Source organism: Euprymna scolopes, chromosome 23, assembly GCF_053919585.1.
Source record: "Euprymna scolopes isolate OS-2025 chromosome 23, ASM5391958v1, whole genome shotgun sequence".
NCBI classification, from domain to species: domain Eukaryota; kingdom Metazoa; phylum Mollusca; class Cephalopoda; order Sepiida; family Sepiolidae; genus Euprymna; species Euprymna scolopes.
In genome coordinates, this window is record NC_136504.1 from 55,416,150 (window position 1) to 55,437,571 (window position 21,422).

The 21,422-nt window shown below is 32.3% G+C and overlaps 1 protein-coding gene across 3 annotated transcripts in view; it reads left to right on the forward strand.

The window, feature by feature from the left end:
- Positions 1-21,422, forward strand: part of LOC145245908 (uncharacterized) — a 388,923-nt gene that overhangs the window by 278,604 nt on the left and 88,897 nt on the right. For all 3 annotated transcript variants that reach the window (XM_080107649.1, XM_080107648.1, XM_080107650.1), the window contains 2 exons: positions 17,581-17,874; positions 19,543-19,641. In XM_080107649.1, coding sequence (XP_079963775.1) covers positions 17,581-17,874; positions 19,543-19,641 — 393 coding nt within the window. The remainder of the gene's footprint in view (positions 1-17,580; positions 17,875-19,542; positions 19,642-21,422) is intronic.

Consider the following 21,422-nt stretch of genomic DNA (forward strand, 5'->3'; position numbering starts at 1 on the left):
ATGTTTTACATTGTCACTCTGTTGGCATGAGTCCAAAGATAATTTTCATTTATTCCCTTCAACTTTCAACTTTTTTTTTACTGTGTTTTCACCTGAACAAGCCACAGCACCACTTGGCTGTAAGGGGCCACTATTTGGGACAACATTTGCAGGGGTACTATGTAGGAAGTTGAATAGCAAGATGTCTGTTCACATTACACTTGAACTTTTGCATGTCAGTACTATCAGAGAAGCAGGGACCCGGATGGAATTCCAAAGTTTAGCAGTTTTAGGGAAGAAGCTATTTGAGTAGAAAGTTTTCCGGCATCTTGGCATGTCTACAGTGTAGGCGTGGAATTTTGCTGCTTGTCAAGTTTGATGTCGAGGAGATACAAGAGCTTGGAGCTCGTTGGAGTGCTCTCTATTAAAATACATGTAAAACAGATACACAAATTCAATATTTTGTCTATGGGATAGAGGGTGAAGTTTAATTGCCAGTGCGGGACCTATTATGTAACTTCTATATATTAAAATCCTCATCAAATCTAAAAAAAAGTTTTATAGGATATTGCTAAAGCAACAATCTGCAAGAAAAATAAATAAAAAAAACTTTACAGCAAAATGACAGCACTGAAACTTGTCAAGGAAATAATTATAAAAGTGTTTATAGGTGATAAGTTTTAAAATACCTAATGTAAGTGGGTTCATTTGAGTACATTGTCTCCAAATTTTGTTAACAAAACAAACAAAAACATAAATCAACTTCAAAACATGTTGCTATCCCACTCTATTCTATCATGGAAAATGCTCGACTGATCTCCAATCCCTGATTCTTCCTTGTGAGACATTCGTACCAATAACTCATTTTGCTACCACAATGAAAAAAACTTATTTCTTCTTCTGTATGCCTAGTGTAAAATAGAATTTCCATGAACGAAGTTTCTTTGCAAGGACTTCCCATCTGTTGAACAAGTTGTCATAAGACTGCTTACCTGCAGATTACAACATGGTCGTTTTCAGACCTAATGTCAACAGATTCTTGTCATAAACCTTTTCCATAAGTAATTGAACTTAGTTCATTCCATAAATCATCCTCAATCTTCTCATGATCTTCATTTTTCAACAGAGAATCATTCCAACCCGTTACTCCTTATCCTCGAGTGACCTTTAGGCCTTGATAATGGTGCCCCATTAGTATCAAGAAAATGTACTGTTAAATAATTACAATCATTTTATTTATGTACTAGTTTAATTCGATTTCGAATATGAACATGAAAAATTGGCAAGAGCTAGCAGCTGAAGTTGCTGGTTCATTAGCCTTCACAAAGGAAAGGCAGAAATAGGGGCAAAAATAAAGGCCAGGTCTGAACAAAAACATTACCAAAGGCAAAACCCTGGTAACTACCCATGCACTATTTGAGGGGGAAACTTTCACAACACCGTAAGATAAAGCACAGAGACCCTGACTAGTCATCTTCAGCTATGAAGGACTGCGTGATGACGAAGAGTCTAATTCAATTTAATAATCAATGTTATCTAACATTATATGCTCCAATACATTTTTTTTTTACAATGGAGTCACCACTTATCCAGGCTTAAAGGCCATTCAAGCATAAGGATTAATGAGTGTACCGTGGTCACCGAGTCAGCAGTGTTGTGATCGTTAGTGGTGGAAATTGGATAGAATTTAATTATTTAAAGGGATGGCTAAATCGGAATATATTTAGATTGAACCTGAAGATGACAACATTGTCATCAGTTGGGAAGTTGGCCAGCAGAACAGATTTCTAGAAAAGTTGGCCAGCAGAACAGATTTCTAGAAAAGTTGGCCAGCAGAACAGATTTCTAGAAAAGCTTTGTTTGTGGTTAGATTTAGGCATAAATAGAGGATGGGAGGAAATTGTTGACAGTCGTTGTAGCTAGGTCAATAAGGTCGAGAAGTCACGTTGCAAGCAGTCAAGTCAATTCGTATGCACTAAAGCCAGAACTTCATTGATCGCAGGCCAAGTTTTCCTTGGTCTTCCACCACACACTTTTGTGGCTAGGGTATCCGTGCATGTTTTGGAGTTGATGCAGGAGGTGCCATATTGTACAATAAGCAAACCACCTGAAATGCTGAGTGCGTAAGACATCCCAAATCCCGGCAATAAAAATTTTCTGAGAGAGCACTGATGAAATGATTCTTTTCTCTTGTCTATCTCTCACACATTCACCTGATCATGATTATTCTAATTAAGCCGTTGCAAATGTCGCGCTACATTTGCAATGGCAAATGTAGCGCTACCATACAAGATAGTGGAGCAAACACAAGCTGAAAAGACCTTGCTCCAAGTCCTGAAAGACGTGTGTCTAGACACACAAATCCAACTGAATACATAAGCACTGCACTTTATAGAAATTGAGTTTCAAAACGTCTGTTGCTTTCTTTTTATATCTTTATAAACAATTTATTCTACCTTGACAGTTCAAAATAGACTTTGTAGCATAATGGAGAGGGGGGGTTCCCATTATTCTTCTCTTCAACCTCTTTCCCACAGAAGAGACGTTGCAAGCCTGCTTTATTGTTATTTTTTGTTATATTTTATTATTTTTTTTATTTTATATTATATTTTCTGGCAAGTGTTCATCTGAGCTCCAATCTATGGTCCCCTCTGGCCTGACTTTCATGAAAAACACTCATCTAGCTGAAACCACTATCAACAATTTTCCCCACTCTTTATCTGTGCATAAACCTAAACATAGATTCCATGAATAAAGTTTCTTTCATAGAGCTGCCCACTTGTAGAACTCTGTTCCATTTTCCTGCTTTCCAACTGACTACAATATGGTTGTCTTCAAGTCCAGCGTGAACAAATTCTTGATGAGCTGTCCCCATAAGTAATCCAATTTACCAAATTTTACACGACTAACGATTACTGCAACATGTTCCCTTTAACCACTGTTAACCACTGTACACTCATTAACCATTATCCTCGAGTGGCCTCTGGGCTTTAATAAGTGGTTACTCCTTTGTAAAAAAAAAACAAAAAAGTATGATTATAGATTTTCAGGTAAAGCTCACAGTTACCATGGAAAATTCCACGGTCCGATGATCATTTTGGAACCATGTTTACATTGATTTTTGCGTACAAACTATTGTGGTGTTGATATTATTGATGCTAATATCAATAGCTTCTTAGGAAACAATTACACAAGTAGATTAAACAAAACAGTTGCGAGTGCAATGGACTTGCGAACAATGAACTAAAAATTTATTAGTGCATAAAATATAAATTCCATTAAAACGAATTCAGTCAGCACAAAAATGAACGTGATACAACAGGAGTTAAGTATAGTTCTGTAAAAGATTTAAGGAAAATTAAATAAGTAATTCATACAAATCAATTATATCAATTTTTTTTGTATTATTTCGACTATTATTCTCGTCTTAGTTTTTTTTTTAAATAATAACGTTATTATTTAAAAAGCCATTCTTAACGTGGGGAGGGGAGGGTGTTTTGTACCTATTCTGTACTTTAACCTTACAATTGAATAAAAAAAAAAAAAAATTTTAATTAAACGTGGAAATTGATTTAAAAAAATAGCGCGGATCACATTAGCACCTTTTTTTTTTTTTTTTTTTTTTTTACAACGTTTCGGCCAATGTAACCTCCGGGCATCTTCAGGTGCATTCACACTGGATGTTATTGGTCAATAGTGAAAAAATATTTGGTTCATTTGCTTTCCCAACGAACACAGCCGTTAGAGATTTAAAATGCAAATAGCATCAAGTCTTTTTTGTTATTAATAAATTCGGGTCCATTCCGCTTTTTTGTATATGAAGAATGTATATTTTTGAGATGAGGGTTTATAATTATTTTTTGTATTATTTGGACTATTATTCTCATCTTGTTTTTTTTTTTTTTTTAATTTTTTTTATTTTTTAAGATGAGAATAATTGTCCAAATAATACAAAATTATAAATCCTCATCTCAAAAATATACATTCGTTATATTAATTTTATCTATCAAGCATAAGAATTTATAGAGGACTAGCAGGGAGACCCGACGTTACCCGGGATTAAATGATGATCAATGAATGTTTCACATTCCCATATATTTATTGTTATCGAAATTGGTAAAATGGCCCCTTTTTCAATCAGATCGATTGATTGCCTGCTCTAGTTGGGGACACATGGCTTCCCATAGTGACTTAGTTCACAATACATTGTAGTCTACATTGCACTCTAGAGAACCTACTATTGATTTTATAAAATTAATTTTTCATATATAATGGCTTGAATTTAAGTTTAAAATGAAAAAGTCACATATAATGGTTTATTTGTGCTTTCAACAGAAACATTCATTTCGAATATGCCTTTGTCATATCAAAGAACCTACTGTTGATATTATGTGTCTGGCCTTTAGGCTTGTGTGGAAATAAAACCTTTTCAAATGCACTTGCGATGTTAGGCTGTGTAAGGTGTTAACTTTGGTCAAAATCGTCTGTTTCTTCTTTCATCGGTTTATTTTGATTATTGATACTTATCAAAGACGTTCTTATACAAAACCTATACAAGAACATTGCCAGGCACATAAAGCACCTTTGTGTAAAATTTTTATAAAAATTGGCCCAGCTGTTTTAGAGTCCATAGGGAACGAATTCGCAGACAAGATTCCTTTTACATAATAGTAGAGATAGAGATTTCAAAGTACAGTTTCATCATCTTCCTGACAATCTCATTATCCCTTATCCTCAAATGGTGTTGGTAGGTGATAACACGTTAGTATGAAAAACTCCAAAACTTTATTATGTTAATTCATTATTATCCAAGCTTTCGACTTAGAGAAGTCATTATCAATGTATATGGGATATTTTGCTGGCAGACCTATATGATTTGAAGGTCTAAATATTTTTTGTTTTGTTTTAAATATAGACTAGCGAGGGGTACCCGGCGTTGCCCGGGTGTTTGGAGGTGTGTGTGGTTTTGGGTAAATCAAAACTCCGGGGGGGGGGGTGTTTAAAATGTTTTGGTAGGTAAGTATGAGGATCGAACCCAAAGCCTTGAGGCAAAGTTGTAAATTAAAGTGTAAAAATAAAGAGTGTGACGGTTTTAACCATTGGGCCACCGCAAGATGCTAACGGAAAGACGTTTGAATTTATTTAATTACTTGGATTTGGCAGGTGCACGTTTTAATGACTTAATGAGGTCAACTTTTAACTGCGGGGTAGCATTTAATTTAGTGCAGGAATGCTTCACCCCCCCCAAGACGTTGGAGGTAGGGGGAAACATTATAGGAAAAAGCCTAACCTACACGCGTTGAGCGAAAACTGTTGAATATTTATCTTCCTGAAGTCGAGCAAATTAAATAGACAGGCGAGCTCCGTTGTTAAATCTGAGATATTACGATTTATATGCGATATAAAAAGTTTTAAGAAGTTGTGAACCGACCGACCGCTTCTCTGAAAAAAGCCTTTCTTGAACATACACAAAAAGCGAACATACATTTTTGCTTTTATATATATATATAGATGACAATTACCATTAGAATAAAAGAATAGCATGTAATTAAGTAATAACATCAAATTATTTTAAGCATGTTATCCCCATGGATTAAATAAAGGATTCCATTTGAAATTCGGTGTATATTCCTGAGTTCAACAAGTTATAACTGTACAAGATCGACGGTATGATTTTGCAAATTCATAACTCGAAATATTTGAAACCTTGATTTAAAACAATAAACATTCAAATTACCAAATCTCCATTACTAACGATTACTACGACATGTTCCCTTTGACCATTTTGCACTCATTAACCCTTACCATCGAGGGGCCCCCAGGCCTTGATAAGTGGTGAATCCTTTGTAAAAAAAATTTAAAAAAAGTAAATTTAGATATGAAAGAAATGTTTTCTAATTTATTAATATAGATAGATAAACATTAACATTTGGGTCATTCCGAAATCGAATTATCTTTTCAATATGACTGTAAAGAAAGGAAAAGAAAGAATAAATCAATTTGTCTTTTCATTTGTAATTTAGAAATAGATTGCAACTTATCGGAAATAAAGTAATAACATCAATTTGTCTATATATTAATACACTAATTCGCTTCGACCGTTATCATTCTGAACATCCCTTAAAATAAAAATGGAATATTCCAAATCCTACCAAACGTTATTATACTGAATTCCCTTAGTATGAAAAGTATGAAAATGGAATATTCTAAAAATTGTTTCGAATGGATAAGTTATTGCCAGCCAATGTCTAGTCAGTGCAGATCACAATACTAAGTTATTTATCGCCAGCCAGTGTCTAGTGGGTGCAGATCACAATAGTAATAAGTTGGTTATCGCCAGCCAGTCTCTAGTGGGTGCAAATCACAATACTAATAAGTGTCTAACTTCTGTTTTTTATAATAATATATTTCAAGCAGTTATCTATATTTATCTACAAAAATATTTATTTTTTAATTCACAGTCTGATTGAAACTAATATTACAATGATTATTCTATTGAAGGACATTCTATTGTTTGCTTTTGTGATGATGTTTTCAACTATCGTGGGGTTTCCACAGGTTCTGCTAGTTTATATTATTATTTAGATTATTTGGACTGAGTATTATTTTCTCAACATTTCGTCCAATGTAGCACCCGACCTTCTTCAAGTGTGTCTTGTTCAACTCGGAAATCTTTCTTTCAAATGCAAGGACACTGTGGCATAACAGATAAAGTACTAAGTAAAATTTAGTTCTTAGTGACTCTCTTCTGGGGGATGAAGGTTCAATCCTCAGCAGGCGATAGTGAGAATATAATTGCGAATAATTTAAGGTTTATACATATTCATGGCTGATGGAACAAGAGCAATCTACTCCCATGGATTAAATAAAGGGTTCCATTCAAAATTCCATGCAAGATACACCTGAATAATATCAGCGGTTACACATCGACTGAAACATTATGGAAAATAACACTCAAGATGACTGATGGAATGAGAGCATGCTACCCCCATAGATGAAATAAAGAATTCCATTTGAAATTCGGTGTATATTCCCGAGTTCAACAAGCTACACCTGAAGATGGTCGACGGTCATATCGGCCAACGGTTATATCGCCAGAAACGTTGTGAGAATAACACTGGAGATGAGAACAGTAATCCTAATAATTAAAAATAATACAAATTCAATCCTCATCTCAAGTTATATTATTTTTATTCTTTTTTGTATTCACTTTTATTTATTTATATTTTCACTCATCTATTTTTTGCTATGTTAAAAAACATACAAAATTAGCAAAGTTGTCACTAAATACAATTAGACGTTAAGGAATTTTATCCAGTTCAAGCAGACTATATATTTAATAGATCAATATATAGGAAATCGATGTAACAATAAGGGAGACATAAATAGACAAAATAATAGAAAATCGATATTATTCGATATAGATATGCAGTGATAGTGAAAAATATAGACATCAACAATGATGTTACTATGATGGTTGTTAGGTTTGTGACTTAATATGTATATATTTATTTTATATTCCCCCTCCTGTCATAAATGTATCTCACCCACTGCTTGATTGGCATTAATGTGAGACTTGCTGTTTGTTTGTAAATAAACAAGCAGATCGAACATTGTAAAAGCGATGGGCGAGTGTTTATTTAAATGGACATTTGAGGAGATCGTTTGCAAGCACTGAACCCATGAACCAGAGGTTACAACTGCCGACTATCAACTCGATGGTTGTAGGTTCAATTCTTGGCTAGGGAAAGGTGCTGGTCTAGCAACACTAATGAGCTATGATACAGCGAAACAGTACTATATGTGAATGACTATATATATATATATATATATATATATATATATATATATATTTGTTTACTTTGCATTGTTTCGCCTTTTCAAAGTCGCTGATGAATTTACGCTGATACCATTCCACCTCTTATGGTTGATTCAGCGCAATGAAACCACTGATACACCTTTGAAATACGTATATATATATATAGTTCTGAAATAATTATTATGTGTATGTATGTATACATATATATATATGTATATATGTATATTGGTATGTATAATAAAAAAGAGATAGGCTTATATATATAATAAAAAAAGAAATAGGTTTATATATACATAATAAAAAAGAAATAGACTTATATATATATATATATATATAAAAATTTAAAGGAGATTAGAACAATAGTCTAAAGAGCAGAGTTTATTTTAATGTAATAGTGAAATTACTAGTTTAATTAAAATACAGGGAAAGAAAGTGCTTGTTGTAATTTAGATATATAATAAGCTCGATAGGTAAATATCCTAGAGCTAATTTAATATTTAGTAATGTGATTGATAATTTAAAATTCAAATTAGAATTAAATTAAAAATCCGTTTCATAAGAAGGAACAACAACAAAATCAATAATTTGAAATTATTGATTTTGTTGTTGTTCCTTCTTATGAAACGGATTTTTAATTTAATTCTAATTTGAATTTTAAATTATCAATCACATTACTAAATATTATATATATATGTATATATATATACACATATATACATATATATATATACACATATATATACACATATATATATACATATACACACACATATATATACATATACACACACATATATATATATACACACACATATATATATATACACACACACATATATATATACACACATATATATACACACACATATATATATATACATATATATATATATATACATATATATACATATATATATATATATATATATATATATATATATATATATATATATATATATATATATATATACACTGCCTGTATCCATTCCATATTGTCGGGGGTATTTACCTTTGGTTTGTTTTGTTGAAATATTCTTCATAAAATTTCTGTTCATTTATCAATTATAGTTTAAGTGCTGAATAATTATACACCAATATCTTTGATTACAATGAGTGTTTTAAAAAAACAAATTTATTTAACTATGTACAAAACGAAAAGACAGGAATTTAAATGATTAAAATTAAATAGTACACCCACGTTAGTTGCATTCTTTATTTTTGATACTTAATAAGTTAACATAACGTTTTATGAACAAGTTACTTTTTAATAGTTGACGGATTTAAAATCAACTTCATTGCCTGCCAATTTTTTTTCTCTGTCAATTAAGTAAATATTTCATTTTATGAATGAGTTAAATACGAATTAAGCAGAAAATAAAATTTCTTTTAGTTTAGGAAATGGATATTATGTTCTTAAATTTTTTAGATATGGATTGATAATTTCTATTTAGATGATTTGGACTACTGTTCTCATTTCAAGTGGTATTTTCACAATGTTTGAGCCATACTTAGAATACAATTGCGAATTGTGCAGGACTTTTACCTGGTCATGTCTGATTGAACGAGAGCATGCAACCTCTGTGGATTAAATAAGGGTTCCATTTGAAATTCTGTGCAGGTTCCGGAGTTTGGCAAAAAAGATTCCCGCATTCATCAAGACACACCTAAAGTAGGTTGGATGTTACACCGGCGAAAACGTTGTGAAAATGACCCTCAAAATGAGGACAGTAATCCGAAGAATCCAATTAATATGAAGTAAATAAAATGGATTTCGTATTATTATTCATCGGACTACTGTTCTCATCTTGAGTGTGATTTTCATAACGTTTCGGTCGATGTAACCTACGACCTTCTTCAGGTGTATCTTGTTGAACTCGGTAATGTTTCTGTTGAACTCGGGAATCCAGACGGAATTTCGAGTGAAACCCTTTATTTACTTCACGGGGTAGCATGCTCTTGTTCCATCAGCCATGACTGGATAGAGGTCCTAAGTAATTTGCAATTGTATTTTTCGGTCGCACACACTGAGGATTGAACCTTCAACTTTCAGGAGAATATCACAGTTACATTTGCGAATTACTTAGGACCTCTATCCAGTCATGGCTGACGGAACAAGAGCACACTACCCCCGTGAAGTAAATAAAGGGTTCCGCTCTAAATTCCGTCCAAATTCCTGAGTTCAACAAAAACATTCCTGAGTTCGATAAGATACACCTGAAGAAGGTCGGAGGTTACATCGACCAAAACGTTGTGAAAATCACACTCAAAATGAGAACAGTAGTCCGATGAATAATAATACGTATAACCAATCCTCATCTCAAAAAATTCAGGAACGTAAAATGGATTTTGCATTCATTTCCCATTTACAATTACAGATATGGGTGATTTGGAATTTGATACTGTTGAACAGACTCCACTGACTATTTTTAAAACAGTTGTTTAACTGTATGTTTAAATTACAAATATACTTGGCCTTCGGGTCAAGATCAAAGTGGAGTATCTGTCAAGATCAAAGTGGAGTATCTGTTCTTCAGATCTACACTTCAATTTCTTGTTCTCTGTCAGTGGAGCAGAAATCCTTCACGACTGAGACAATTTTTATTTTTGTTTCTTTTCTCCACATTAAAAAACGACCCTGGTGTCTAACTCTGTCCCGTGGGGAGGCATTGTAAATAGGTACAAAAGGGTACTTGTACAGTTTAATCAAGACATTAAAAAATGAAAATATAAAAACAAAAAAAAGGTTATATTGTACGTATGCGTTTTGAACTGAAGATCTCCGAAAAAAAAAAAAATTTCACTTAATTTGATCAAGTAGATTTTTTTTTTTTTTTTTTTTACAGCGGAAAAACACGTTTTTATGACAGCATATTGAAGGCAGACATTGAAATTTTTGTTTGGATTTTAGAAAAGCCACAGGGCGATAACTCCAGTTAAAGCGCCGACACTCCCTCCCCATCTTTAATACTAGCTTTTCTTCCTAAAAATCGAACCTTTTGCTCAATATCATAACTGTTTTTTTTTTTTTCGCTGTAAAACAAAAACTACTTGATTAAATTAAGTGAAATTTTTTTTTCGGAGAACTTCATTCCATAACGGATATGTACAATTTAACCTTTTTTTTTTTTTTTGATGTTTTCATTTTTTAATGTCTTGATAAAACTGTACAAGTACCTACAAAAGAAAAGGATTAAAATTAATTAATCTCTTTGTAGTACGTTAGACAGTTCTTTATTTTCACTAATAAGTTACATTGGATTTTATGAATGTGTTATATCTTAAGAATAGAGAGATGTAGACTCTACTGTCCGTCTTTTAACAAACAAATATCTGTTTTTAATTAAAGAAATTATTTTTTTCTGTTCACTTATTCACAATAAAGTACCTATTTATCGATATATTTTTACTTTGTTACAGCATAAAGTAATTTTGATTAAAGCATGAAATTGAAGTAATATTTATCACCCATAAAAGGGTAGAAGAAAATCTATATATATAAGAGCGAAAATGTGTATATGTATGTTCGCTTTTTGTGTATGTCCAAGAAAGGCTTTTTTCCGAGAAGCAGTCGGTCGGCTCACAACTTCTTAAAACTTAAGAAGGTAGTGTGTCATAACATATTAGAGATGTCATTGAAAATAATAAAAATATTAATAAGAATAATAGGAAGAATGATAACAGTAGCAATTGTAATGATAAAAGTAATCACAAAATAAGAAGAGATAGCTTCCTAATGTTGAGTCGCATATTAGTGAAATGTATTTCAGAATTACTTATCAGTAAAAGATTTTAGTAACCATTTGCATATTGGTAAAAAATGTAGTCATTGCATTGGCTAATAACACAGCTGAATAGCCAATGAAAATTATAGTGTATATCTGGAAATTAAAGGAAGTATCAGATTGGAGAGAATATGTAATCAATGAAATCGATTAGAATTTTTTTTTAATATTATATTCAACTTTTAAAATATGTGCAACATAATCATACTAGCTGGCTTTGTTAGGTTGCTATGATTTTGCAAATTCATAACTTGAAATATTTAAAACTTAAAAATGGATGGCTCTCATCTAGGGGAGGCTCCATGTTTTAACAAGCTTCTGGGCTTGACGTTTACTCCTGATCTGAAATGGAACATGTACATCAAGTCTGTTACCAAGGTCGCTGGAAAAATGGTGGGATCCTTCTACCGCTCCAGAAGATATCTCACTACTGATGCAATTCTCTATCTATATAAAAGCCAAGTACATCCAAGGATGGAATACTGCTGACACATCTGGGCAGGAGATGCTAAAAACAGCCTATCCTGCCTTGACAGAGTACAAAATAGACTTTGTGGCTTAGTGGGGGGGGCCTTTTCTCTTCCCTGCAACCTCTCTCCCACAGAAGAGATGTTGCGAGCCTGTCTTTGTTTTATTGCTATTTCCATGGCAGGTGCTCGTCTGAACTCCAATCTCTGGTCCCCCCCCCTCGCCAGTCTTTCACGATAAACACCCATCTAGCTGAAACCACTGTCAAAAATTTTCCCCACTCTTTATCTGTGTCTAAATCAAAATGTAGATTTCATGAACAAAGCTTCTTTCTTAGAACTGCATGCTTGTGGAACTCTCTACCGCTTGCCTGTTTCCTCCTGACTTCAACATGGATGTCTTCAAGTCCAACATAAACAAATTCCTGATAAACCGCCCTCCCCCTAAGTAATGACACTTTATCAAATCTCCAATACTAATGAATACTGCAACACTATCCCATTGATTACTGTACACAAAATAACCCTTATCCCCAATTTGCTCCTGGGCCTTGATAAGTGGTGATCTTCATGTAAAAAACAAAAACAAAAAAAAACTTTAATTTAAAATAATAAAAATTTAATTTGCCAAATTTCCACTACTAACGATTACTACAACATTTTCCCATTGACTACTGTACACTCATTAACCCTTATCCCCGAGTGACCTCCAGGCCTTGCTAAGTGATGACTCGTTTGTAAAAAAAAAAAAATTCAAATATGAAAGAAATGTTTTCTCATTTATTAATATAGATAGATAAACATTAATATTTTGATCATTGTGAAATGGATTTATCTTTTCAATGTGACTGTAAAGAAAGGAAAAGAAAGAATAACTTTGTCTTTTCATTTGTAATTTAGAAATAGATTGCAACTCATTGGAAATAAAGTAGGCCCATCTAAAGAAAAAGACATTTAAACAATAATACAAAATATTTGTTTCAGAAATAAAACAAGATTGGAAAACAGAAGTATTTGTCATATTAAAATCTTTGAATTAAAAAAACAACAAAAACTAATAGTTAATAAGATTTCTTTTTTTCAAAACCAATATGAAAATGAGTTAACCTTGCTACTGATATCATATATACATTAACAGTATATAAAGAAGGTAGTGCATCTATCTCTCTCTTTCTATCTCTCTCTCTATATATATATATACATATCAAATAGAACACGTATATAAAATACGTTTAGAAGCTATTCAATGCAAAAATAATAAACAATTTAAAAATAATGTTTATCGATATATTTCGGCAAAGAAACTCACCCTTGTCAAGATATATATATATATATATATATTTTCTTTTTACACCTACAGATAGTATTTTTAGGCAGGACACGCCCGTTTAGTTGTTGTTTGACTTTTTTTTTTATAATCTAAGAATATACATGGTGTATGTTAAAGCAATAATTGGTTGATTTCCTATTAACTAAGAAACCAACTAATTATTCTTTTTGCACACACCATGTGCATTCCTGGACTATATAAAAAAATAACATCAAACAACAGCTAAACAGACGTGCCCCATCTAAAAGTACCATCATGAGGCGTAAGAAGAAATAAAAAATATATATCTCGACAAGGTCGAGATTCTCTGCCAAAATATATTGATAAATATTTTTTTAAATTGTTTATTATTTTTTGCGTTGGATGGCTTCAAAACGTATTTTATATACGTGTTCTATTTGATTTGATATTTACCAATGTTTTCATACAGGAAATCAGCCAATTATATATATATATATATGGTGACCCCCCAAAAAACAAAAGCTAAATGGAGGCCATCTAAATCATATGCAGTAGAACGGAGAAAAAAACCCTAGTGTTTTCATATGATGTTTGGGATATAATAGACTAGTTATGACCAAAGTTTCATTTCATTCGGACAAAACACTAACAAATGTTTTTTTGTTCACCCTGTATATATATAAGGTGTGTGTGTGTTAGAAACTCAAGATATAACGCTATTAAAACTTATGTCTAGAATCCTTATTCCAATTTCGACCAAAATCCATTGTATGATTTTTATTCTAGAAAATGTTTAAAAATTAAGGGGTCTTATAACAAATTGCAATCCAGAGAATTTTAATTAGTGCCAAATGATTATGGATCAAATTAAGCTGACATCTAACATATTTGTATTTTTAGATGAGAGCTTCTGTGTATTTTATGCTCCCCCCCCAAAAAAAATTTTTTAGACTCCTCCAAAGAAATTGAAATTTAGGGGAATAAATAATTATTGATTAATGTCTAATACCTAATGTTAAGATTTCCCCCAAATTTGAGGTATCTGAATTTTTATGAATGGCTTCCAACCTCTCTTTACTCTTTTGCATAAAATTAAATTCAACTAAATATAGCATACATTTTGATCTCTTACATACAGCAGCTGTGTTCTGAAATTTTGTTTGGTTAATTGATTTAGATCATTCTGTACATACACATATATAAAAATATACACATACCTAACTTATATATATTATCTGTAATCGTGAGACCCTGCACTGCTGATTCCCGAAAGGATGAAAGACAAATGCCTGTAGGTATTTAATAATTATTAGAGTAAATAATTATGCCAGCCTCTTTATGAAACTCATTTCTTATGGTTGAACACTTTAAAGTTGAAATAAAGTCGGTTGCTTTAACTCACATGTGCAGATCATGATATTATAATCAGTAGATAACTCTGACAGATGTTAAGACATTTAAAAATAAATGTTTAAATTTCAACGATATTTCTCATGGTGGCCGTTTGACTGTATGGATTTGCTAAAGATGGCTTCATTGCCGGGTTCGAATCTCCTGACAGGCGGTAATCATGACACGCTGCACTGATGATTCCCGAATGGATGAAACACTAGTGTCTGTAGGTATTTAATAATTATTATAGTAAATAATTATATATATATATTAATTTTCTACTTTCCATTTTAACTCCCATTCACTTTCACCTCATCAATTCCATGAACTCCACCTGAAGATGATTTGCAGTCGTATCGAAAGTGCTCATGATAACTATGGAACTTTCAGTAATATTTTCGATTTTGATATAAAAAGATTATACGGAAAATTGAAAAAAAATAAAAAACAAGAATCATAAAGCAAAGTATCTCCGTTGTATTTATAAATGTCTGTTTATATATATATATATATATATATATATATATATATATATATATATATATATTACACAAAATCTTCAATCAATATAACCTTTAACTGTCCTATCGTTGTCGAAAAACTTAGAGGTGATAATTAAAGCACACATAATCATAAAATATTAAATGGGGGCCTTGAGGAAAAAATAACGAAATTAGTAAGAAAAGTGGTCAATATAATTACAACAACCAAAATAATATAAAAGGTAAAAATCTAATTATTAAAAATAGTATTGACCCAAACTCAAATAGCAACCACCCTAATAGAAATAGAAATGGTAACAATGAACAGAAAAGTTCAGCTGGAGAACTTGAGCGCTCTGTCCACTACAAAATAAATGCCTAACTAAAAGCATTGTTTACCAGACAATAATATTTGCCAAAGGAAACCTGAATAACAACAAATGTTACGTGGGTATGATTTCCCTGGATTTTAAAACCAAATATTATGACCACAAAAGCACATTCCATAACTAAAAATGCTAAAAAAAAATAAAAACTAGCAAACCACTATTAGAAGGTCAAAGAAAGTAGACGCTCGTGGATAGTCGAGTGGAAAATATTATGACAAGCCAGGAATTTAGCTGACCTGTGTAGACTATGTTTGAATGAGAAATTTGCTATCCTAAATTGTAAGGAACCCCAAAATTTATTAAACTTCAGAAGTGGAATAGCAAACGTTTGTATAGACAAAATAATTTTTATATTAGGATAGCAACACATAAAAAAGTAAATATATGTATATATAATCACAATTATGATGATTATAAATATAATAATTAATTAATTAAAACTAAGCTAATGCGAACGAAAATATTAGCAGACATATCTAAGCACATCTAGGTTAAAAGAAGGTCACCTTTTTAATACACAAAGAATAATGACCTGCTCCCTTCAAAAATAATCAGAGGTGAATTATAACTCAAATGGACCTTTGTCTGATGAACGCGGACCATTGGCTGTTGAAAATGGGAGCAGGAATAACAAAGAATCTGATTGACTAGCTATTAAACTATATTATTGTACTATAAGCTATGTGTACATATAAAATGATTAACTATTAAACTATATTATTATACTATAAACTATATGTGCATATAAAAACAAGTGGTAACATTAATTCCATGCAATAGGCTGACGAATCCTACAAAGATAAAATGTTGAAAATTCTGTGTAGCCATGTATATTTTCACTACCAGTTGCCCTGTATTGAATGAGGATTAATGAATGTTCCACATTTCTAATACTTTTGTTGTCGTAGAAATTTGTGAAATCGCCCATTTTTCAGTCAAATCAATTAATTGCTTGCTCTAGTGCACCAAGACGAAAATTCACATGCAATAACTTAGTCCACAATACATTGTAGTCTACATTATACAGTAGAACCTACTTTATAAAATTTTGATATATAATGGCTTGAATTAAAGTTCGAAATGCAAAAGTCAAGTATCATGATTCAATTGTGCTCTAAAAAGAAATATTTATATTAAACGCACCCCTGTCTTATCAAAGAACGTAATATTGACTTTATAAGCTGCGCCCTTCTCCTTATGTGGTGATAAAACTTCTCAAAAGCATTTGTGATGTTAGGCTTTGGTCAAATTAGACTGTTCATTCTTTAATCAGATTTTTTTTGATTGTCAATTTTTGATACTTATCGGAGACATCCCAATACAAAACCTACCTAAAAACACTTCCAGACACATACAGTACATTTGTGTGTATAATTAAATAACTCGAGTATTATTTCTTCTGCCCTTCACATCAACAATTTCTTGGTTAAGTTTGACACTGTTGTCCAAACTTCCAACTTCCAAACTTCTGTATACGTAACGCACCTTCTCTCAACTGCAAACGCACTTCTGCTGATTGAACGCACTTCTTCAAAATCCAACTTCAAAGTGAATGTCCTCTCTGAAAAATCAACCCTCTTTTATCTCCAACCAGAAGCATCTCATCCGCATATCAGGTGGTAACATTGCAGGCATATAAAGAGATAAAGCAGCCATTTTTGTTTCTTTCTTCTTCATTCATTTCGTTCTACGACCGACCCGTTGAATTATGCACACGTGCTAGTTAGGTAAGTCAAGTGTTTCCCTATGATGTGAAATTTCAAAAAATCGTCTCTGCCGTTTCAGAGACCAGAGGGAATTCATACACATGCAAAGTGCATTTTATATATACGTAGAGATAATTATATATATATATATATATATATATTGAATAAAATGTTAAATGCTTTTATGTCTGCATTCATTTCGTTCATATTGATATAAAGCAACAATTTCCAAGATGTTTCACATTCTTTTTTTTTTCTACTCTTTGTCAACAGTCTGAGAAAGAGAATCGTTCACACAGTAGCATGCTGAGCTGTGGCGTGGGCAGCAAGGTGTCTCCTGGGGCCGTTACCCGGGTGCCACAGGAACTGCTGAAGGATATTGCCGCTGGCGCCATAGAAAAGTTGCAGGCAATGCTGGAAGAGCAGCCACTAGATAAATGGCTTGCCGAGAGGGCAGAATGTCAGCAGGAGAAAGAAGCTGAAAAAGTGGCTGAAATTCATGATCGAGAAGTGACCCTTGACATCTGGGATTTTGCTGGACAGGCTGTTTACTATACAACACATCAGGTAACCACACATCTGCTATGTTTTATTCGAATTCATAGAAACTGAATAAACCTTGGGTCTTTAAAATCTATATAATAAAGTGAAGTTGGTCTATTTATCAACTTTTGGAATTGATAACTTCCGTCGTACAAAATCAATATTTCTTATTATAAATTTTCGTAATGTCTGTGTGTGTGCGTGTGACACGGTTTATCTCAGCCTATGGGCAATCCACCCAGGCAAGTAAGGTACCGAAATGAAGCTTATAACCCATCGGATGTTTTAGTGATATTTATATCCATGTTTGGTGTATGGAAATGCAAAAAAAAAAAAATAATAAAATGCAAAAAAATAACGATTTACTAAACAATGTTTTATTTACTGAATATTTTTCCGGTACAAGAACCCAAGTTTACCCAGCTGGGCAAACTTGGGTTCTTGTTATTCTAAATTGTCATTACCTTTCATTGACGTCCATGTTAAGAACAATACCATTTAATTTGATTTAATTCCTTTCAGAAAATACTCTACTTGACTAGGATTAAGTTTTAGATGGCTGCCAGCTTTATTATCAGTAGCAAATTTTTCATTTAAATGGCCAACTTCTTTGTTCAGCTACTACTAATAAAAACTACTAGTAATAATTTATTATTACAAAATAATACTTAAATCATATAATATTCTTATTTAATATAAAAATAGGTGCAAAACGATGGAAAAAAATAAGAAAACTATGGGAGCATTTATAATTAATAGCAATACCAAATGACATTACACACTTTATGTAAGCAACATCAAACAAAAGTTTACACTATTATATAATGTTGTGTTCATTACGATTTAACAATAAATCTTATTTAGAGTTTACTATTACATATAAGTAAATAGGGGAGAACTCGAATGCCTGCAGTCACGAGTTCTCTTACTGCATTTCTTTTACAATTTTTATATTTAGTTTGTTGTTTTGATTAATATTGTTGTCGAGGAGTCTGAGGAAATAACACTCTCTCAGTCACAGGTTCTCTTACTACTTTTTTTTTTTTTTTTTACTTTTGTTTACCCTAAACAAGGCATAAATCCATATTACCGCTGAAGAGTAAGAAGATATTAGAATAAATAACCATATTTGTATGGAAGGGACAGATCTGAGTGGGGATTTGGACAGCAAATTTGTTTGTTCAGATTACATTTAAATTTCTGTGTGCTGCTGAATAATCAAAGAAAAAAGTGAACAGAAATGAAATTCCAAACGAAAGCAATATCAAGAAAGAAGCCTTCAGAAAATCTTCCAGTATCTAGAAATCTCTACAGCGAAGAAGTGAGATTTTAGTGCAAGTCTGGTGGGTCAGAAGTATTTATGCTGAGGGTATGCAAATGTGGTAGGTTTATCGGAGCATACTACAAAGGGATGCAACTCTGTGTCAATTCAGCAGGATCTAGAGCTTAGCACCGGGTTAAAATATTTCATAGGATACATAAATTTAGCTTCACCACTTGTGAAAAGATGAGTAATTTAACTCATCTTTATCAACTAGAGGAAACATAAATGTTGACGTTTTTCATGTGTTTTAAATTTACCTCTTCCCCCATTATAATCTACTAATCTTGGGTTCCAATTGCTTTCCTTCGCCAGTGGCCTTATCATTAAGCTATGTAATCGAATCTTTTATTTATTTTTTTTTTTTTCAGGTGTTTCTTTCCTCCAGAGCAATATATGTGATCGTGTTCAATATGTGTGATGATTTTTCTGCCATGACAACTATAAAACCTGTCAGTGATAATATACAGGCAAGTTTAATTACAAAAAAATTACCCATAAGATTATTACATAACACTTTATGTTTCAGAATAAAGTTTGCCTCTCAGGGCTCAGCTGTTACATAATGAGGGCCGTTGTTTGAATGAAAAGTTTAAATGATGCCTACAGGTGTGAGATGATCAAAGATGGAAGGCAACAAACTCAAATAACTCCATGTTATTATAACCATTCCTTTCATTATGTTACATGTTGTTTGAATGGAAAAGTTTGAGTAACATCTAAGGGTCAGAGGTGACTTTAATCAGAAGTCGCAAAGCCATGGGACTTCCAGGCCAATATTTTTTATCTCTTGATTGACGAGATTTCAAGTGTGAAAGACCTGTCTAGAGCACTGTCTCTAGTAGGTTATGAGCAGTGTGACTGGGTGTAGCAAGACAATCTATCTTTTTTTAATTTTTTTTTACAAAGGGGTCACCACATATCAAGGCCTGGAGGCCACTCAAGGATAAGGGATAATATGCGTATTGTAGTCATAATAACAGTTGTGTAATAATCGTTTGTAGAAGTAATTTGGTATAATTAGATCATTTATGAGGACGGCTCATCTGTTTATCACTCCCTCTCTCTCTGACATTTACATAGCCATAATTTCCAAATCTGATAATATTTTAGTCAATTCTTTAATTGTAAATGAATATTATCTCATACCTATGATTGTAACACAAATAATTCTGAGATTTTGAGATGAGGATTGATTATATGGGAGGCCGGCGTTGCCTGGGATTGAATGATGATCAACGAATGTTTCACACTCCCATATTCCGATTGTCATCGAAATCGGTGAAATCATCCATTTTTCAATCAAATCGATTGATTGCCTGCTCTAGTTGGGGACACATCGCAGTGCACCAGGAGGAAGCTTCACATGCCTCCCCACAGTGACTTAGTGCACAATACATTGTAGTCTACATTGCACTGTAGAGAACCTTCTGTTGATTTTATAAAATTATTTTTTTACATGTAATGGCTTGAATTAAAGTTTAAAATACAAAAGTCAAGTATCATGGTTCAATTGTGCTCTAAACAGAAACATTCCTTTTGAATGTGCCCCTGTCATATCAAAGAACTTACTGTTGATATCATACACTCATGAGCAAAAAAAATGGACCAAGAGTAAAAGAAGGGAGAAATCGATTTTTCAATATTTTTCCATGAATTTTTGTTCATTTTAACTGAAAATTTCTATTTTGCAGATCATTATTATTATAACATATAATAATAAGTGAAAAATTAATCCTAAAAATAGTAAGACCGCATCTTGGCGAGAATATAAAAAACTGAATTGCAGGATTAAGGCAGTCCAAAATGACTTATAAGCAGATTTTTGATATTTTAAGAAAAGAAAATGTAAAAACATCTCTTGCTGCAGTAAAGCGAATTGGTCAAAGGTTCGAAGTCGAACGCTCGGTAAAAAGGAAATCTGGATCTGGTTGCCCTAGAGCATCCACTTTGAAGGACGACCACAGGTTTAAATTAACTGTTTTGAAGGATCAAAAGAAAACTTATGTTGACCATAGCAAAGAATTCAAAACAGGGGCTTGAAATTCTCTTTCTACAATATCTAGACAAATGAAAAAAATATGCATAAATGTCGTATTTTAATAAAGGCAGATTTTTTTATTTATTAGAAACAGAAATACCGTAGTTATTAAATGTAATGTTAAATTCCTTTTAATAAAAATGAAGTAAAAAAAAAAATAATACAGAAACCGAGACATGTGCATACAAGTATTATGTTTTTCTAAAGTTC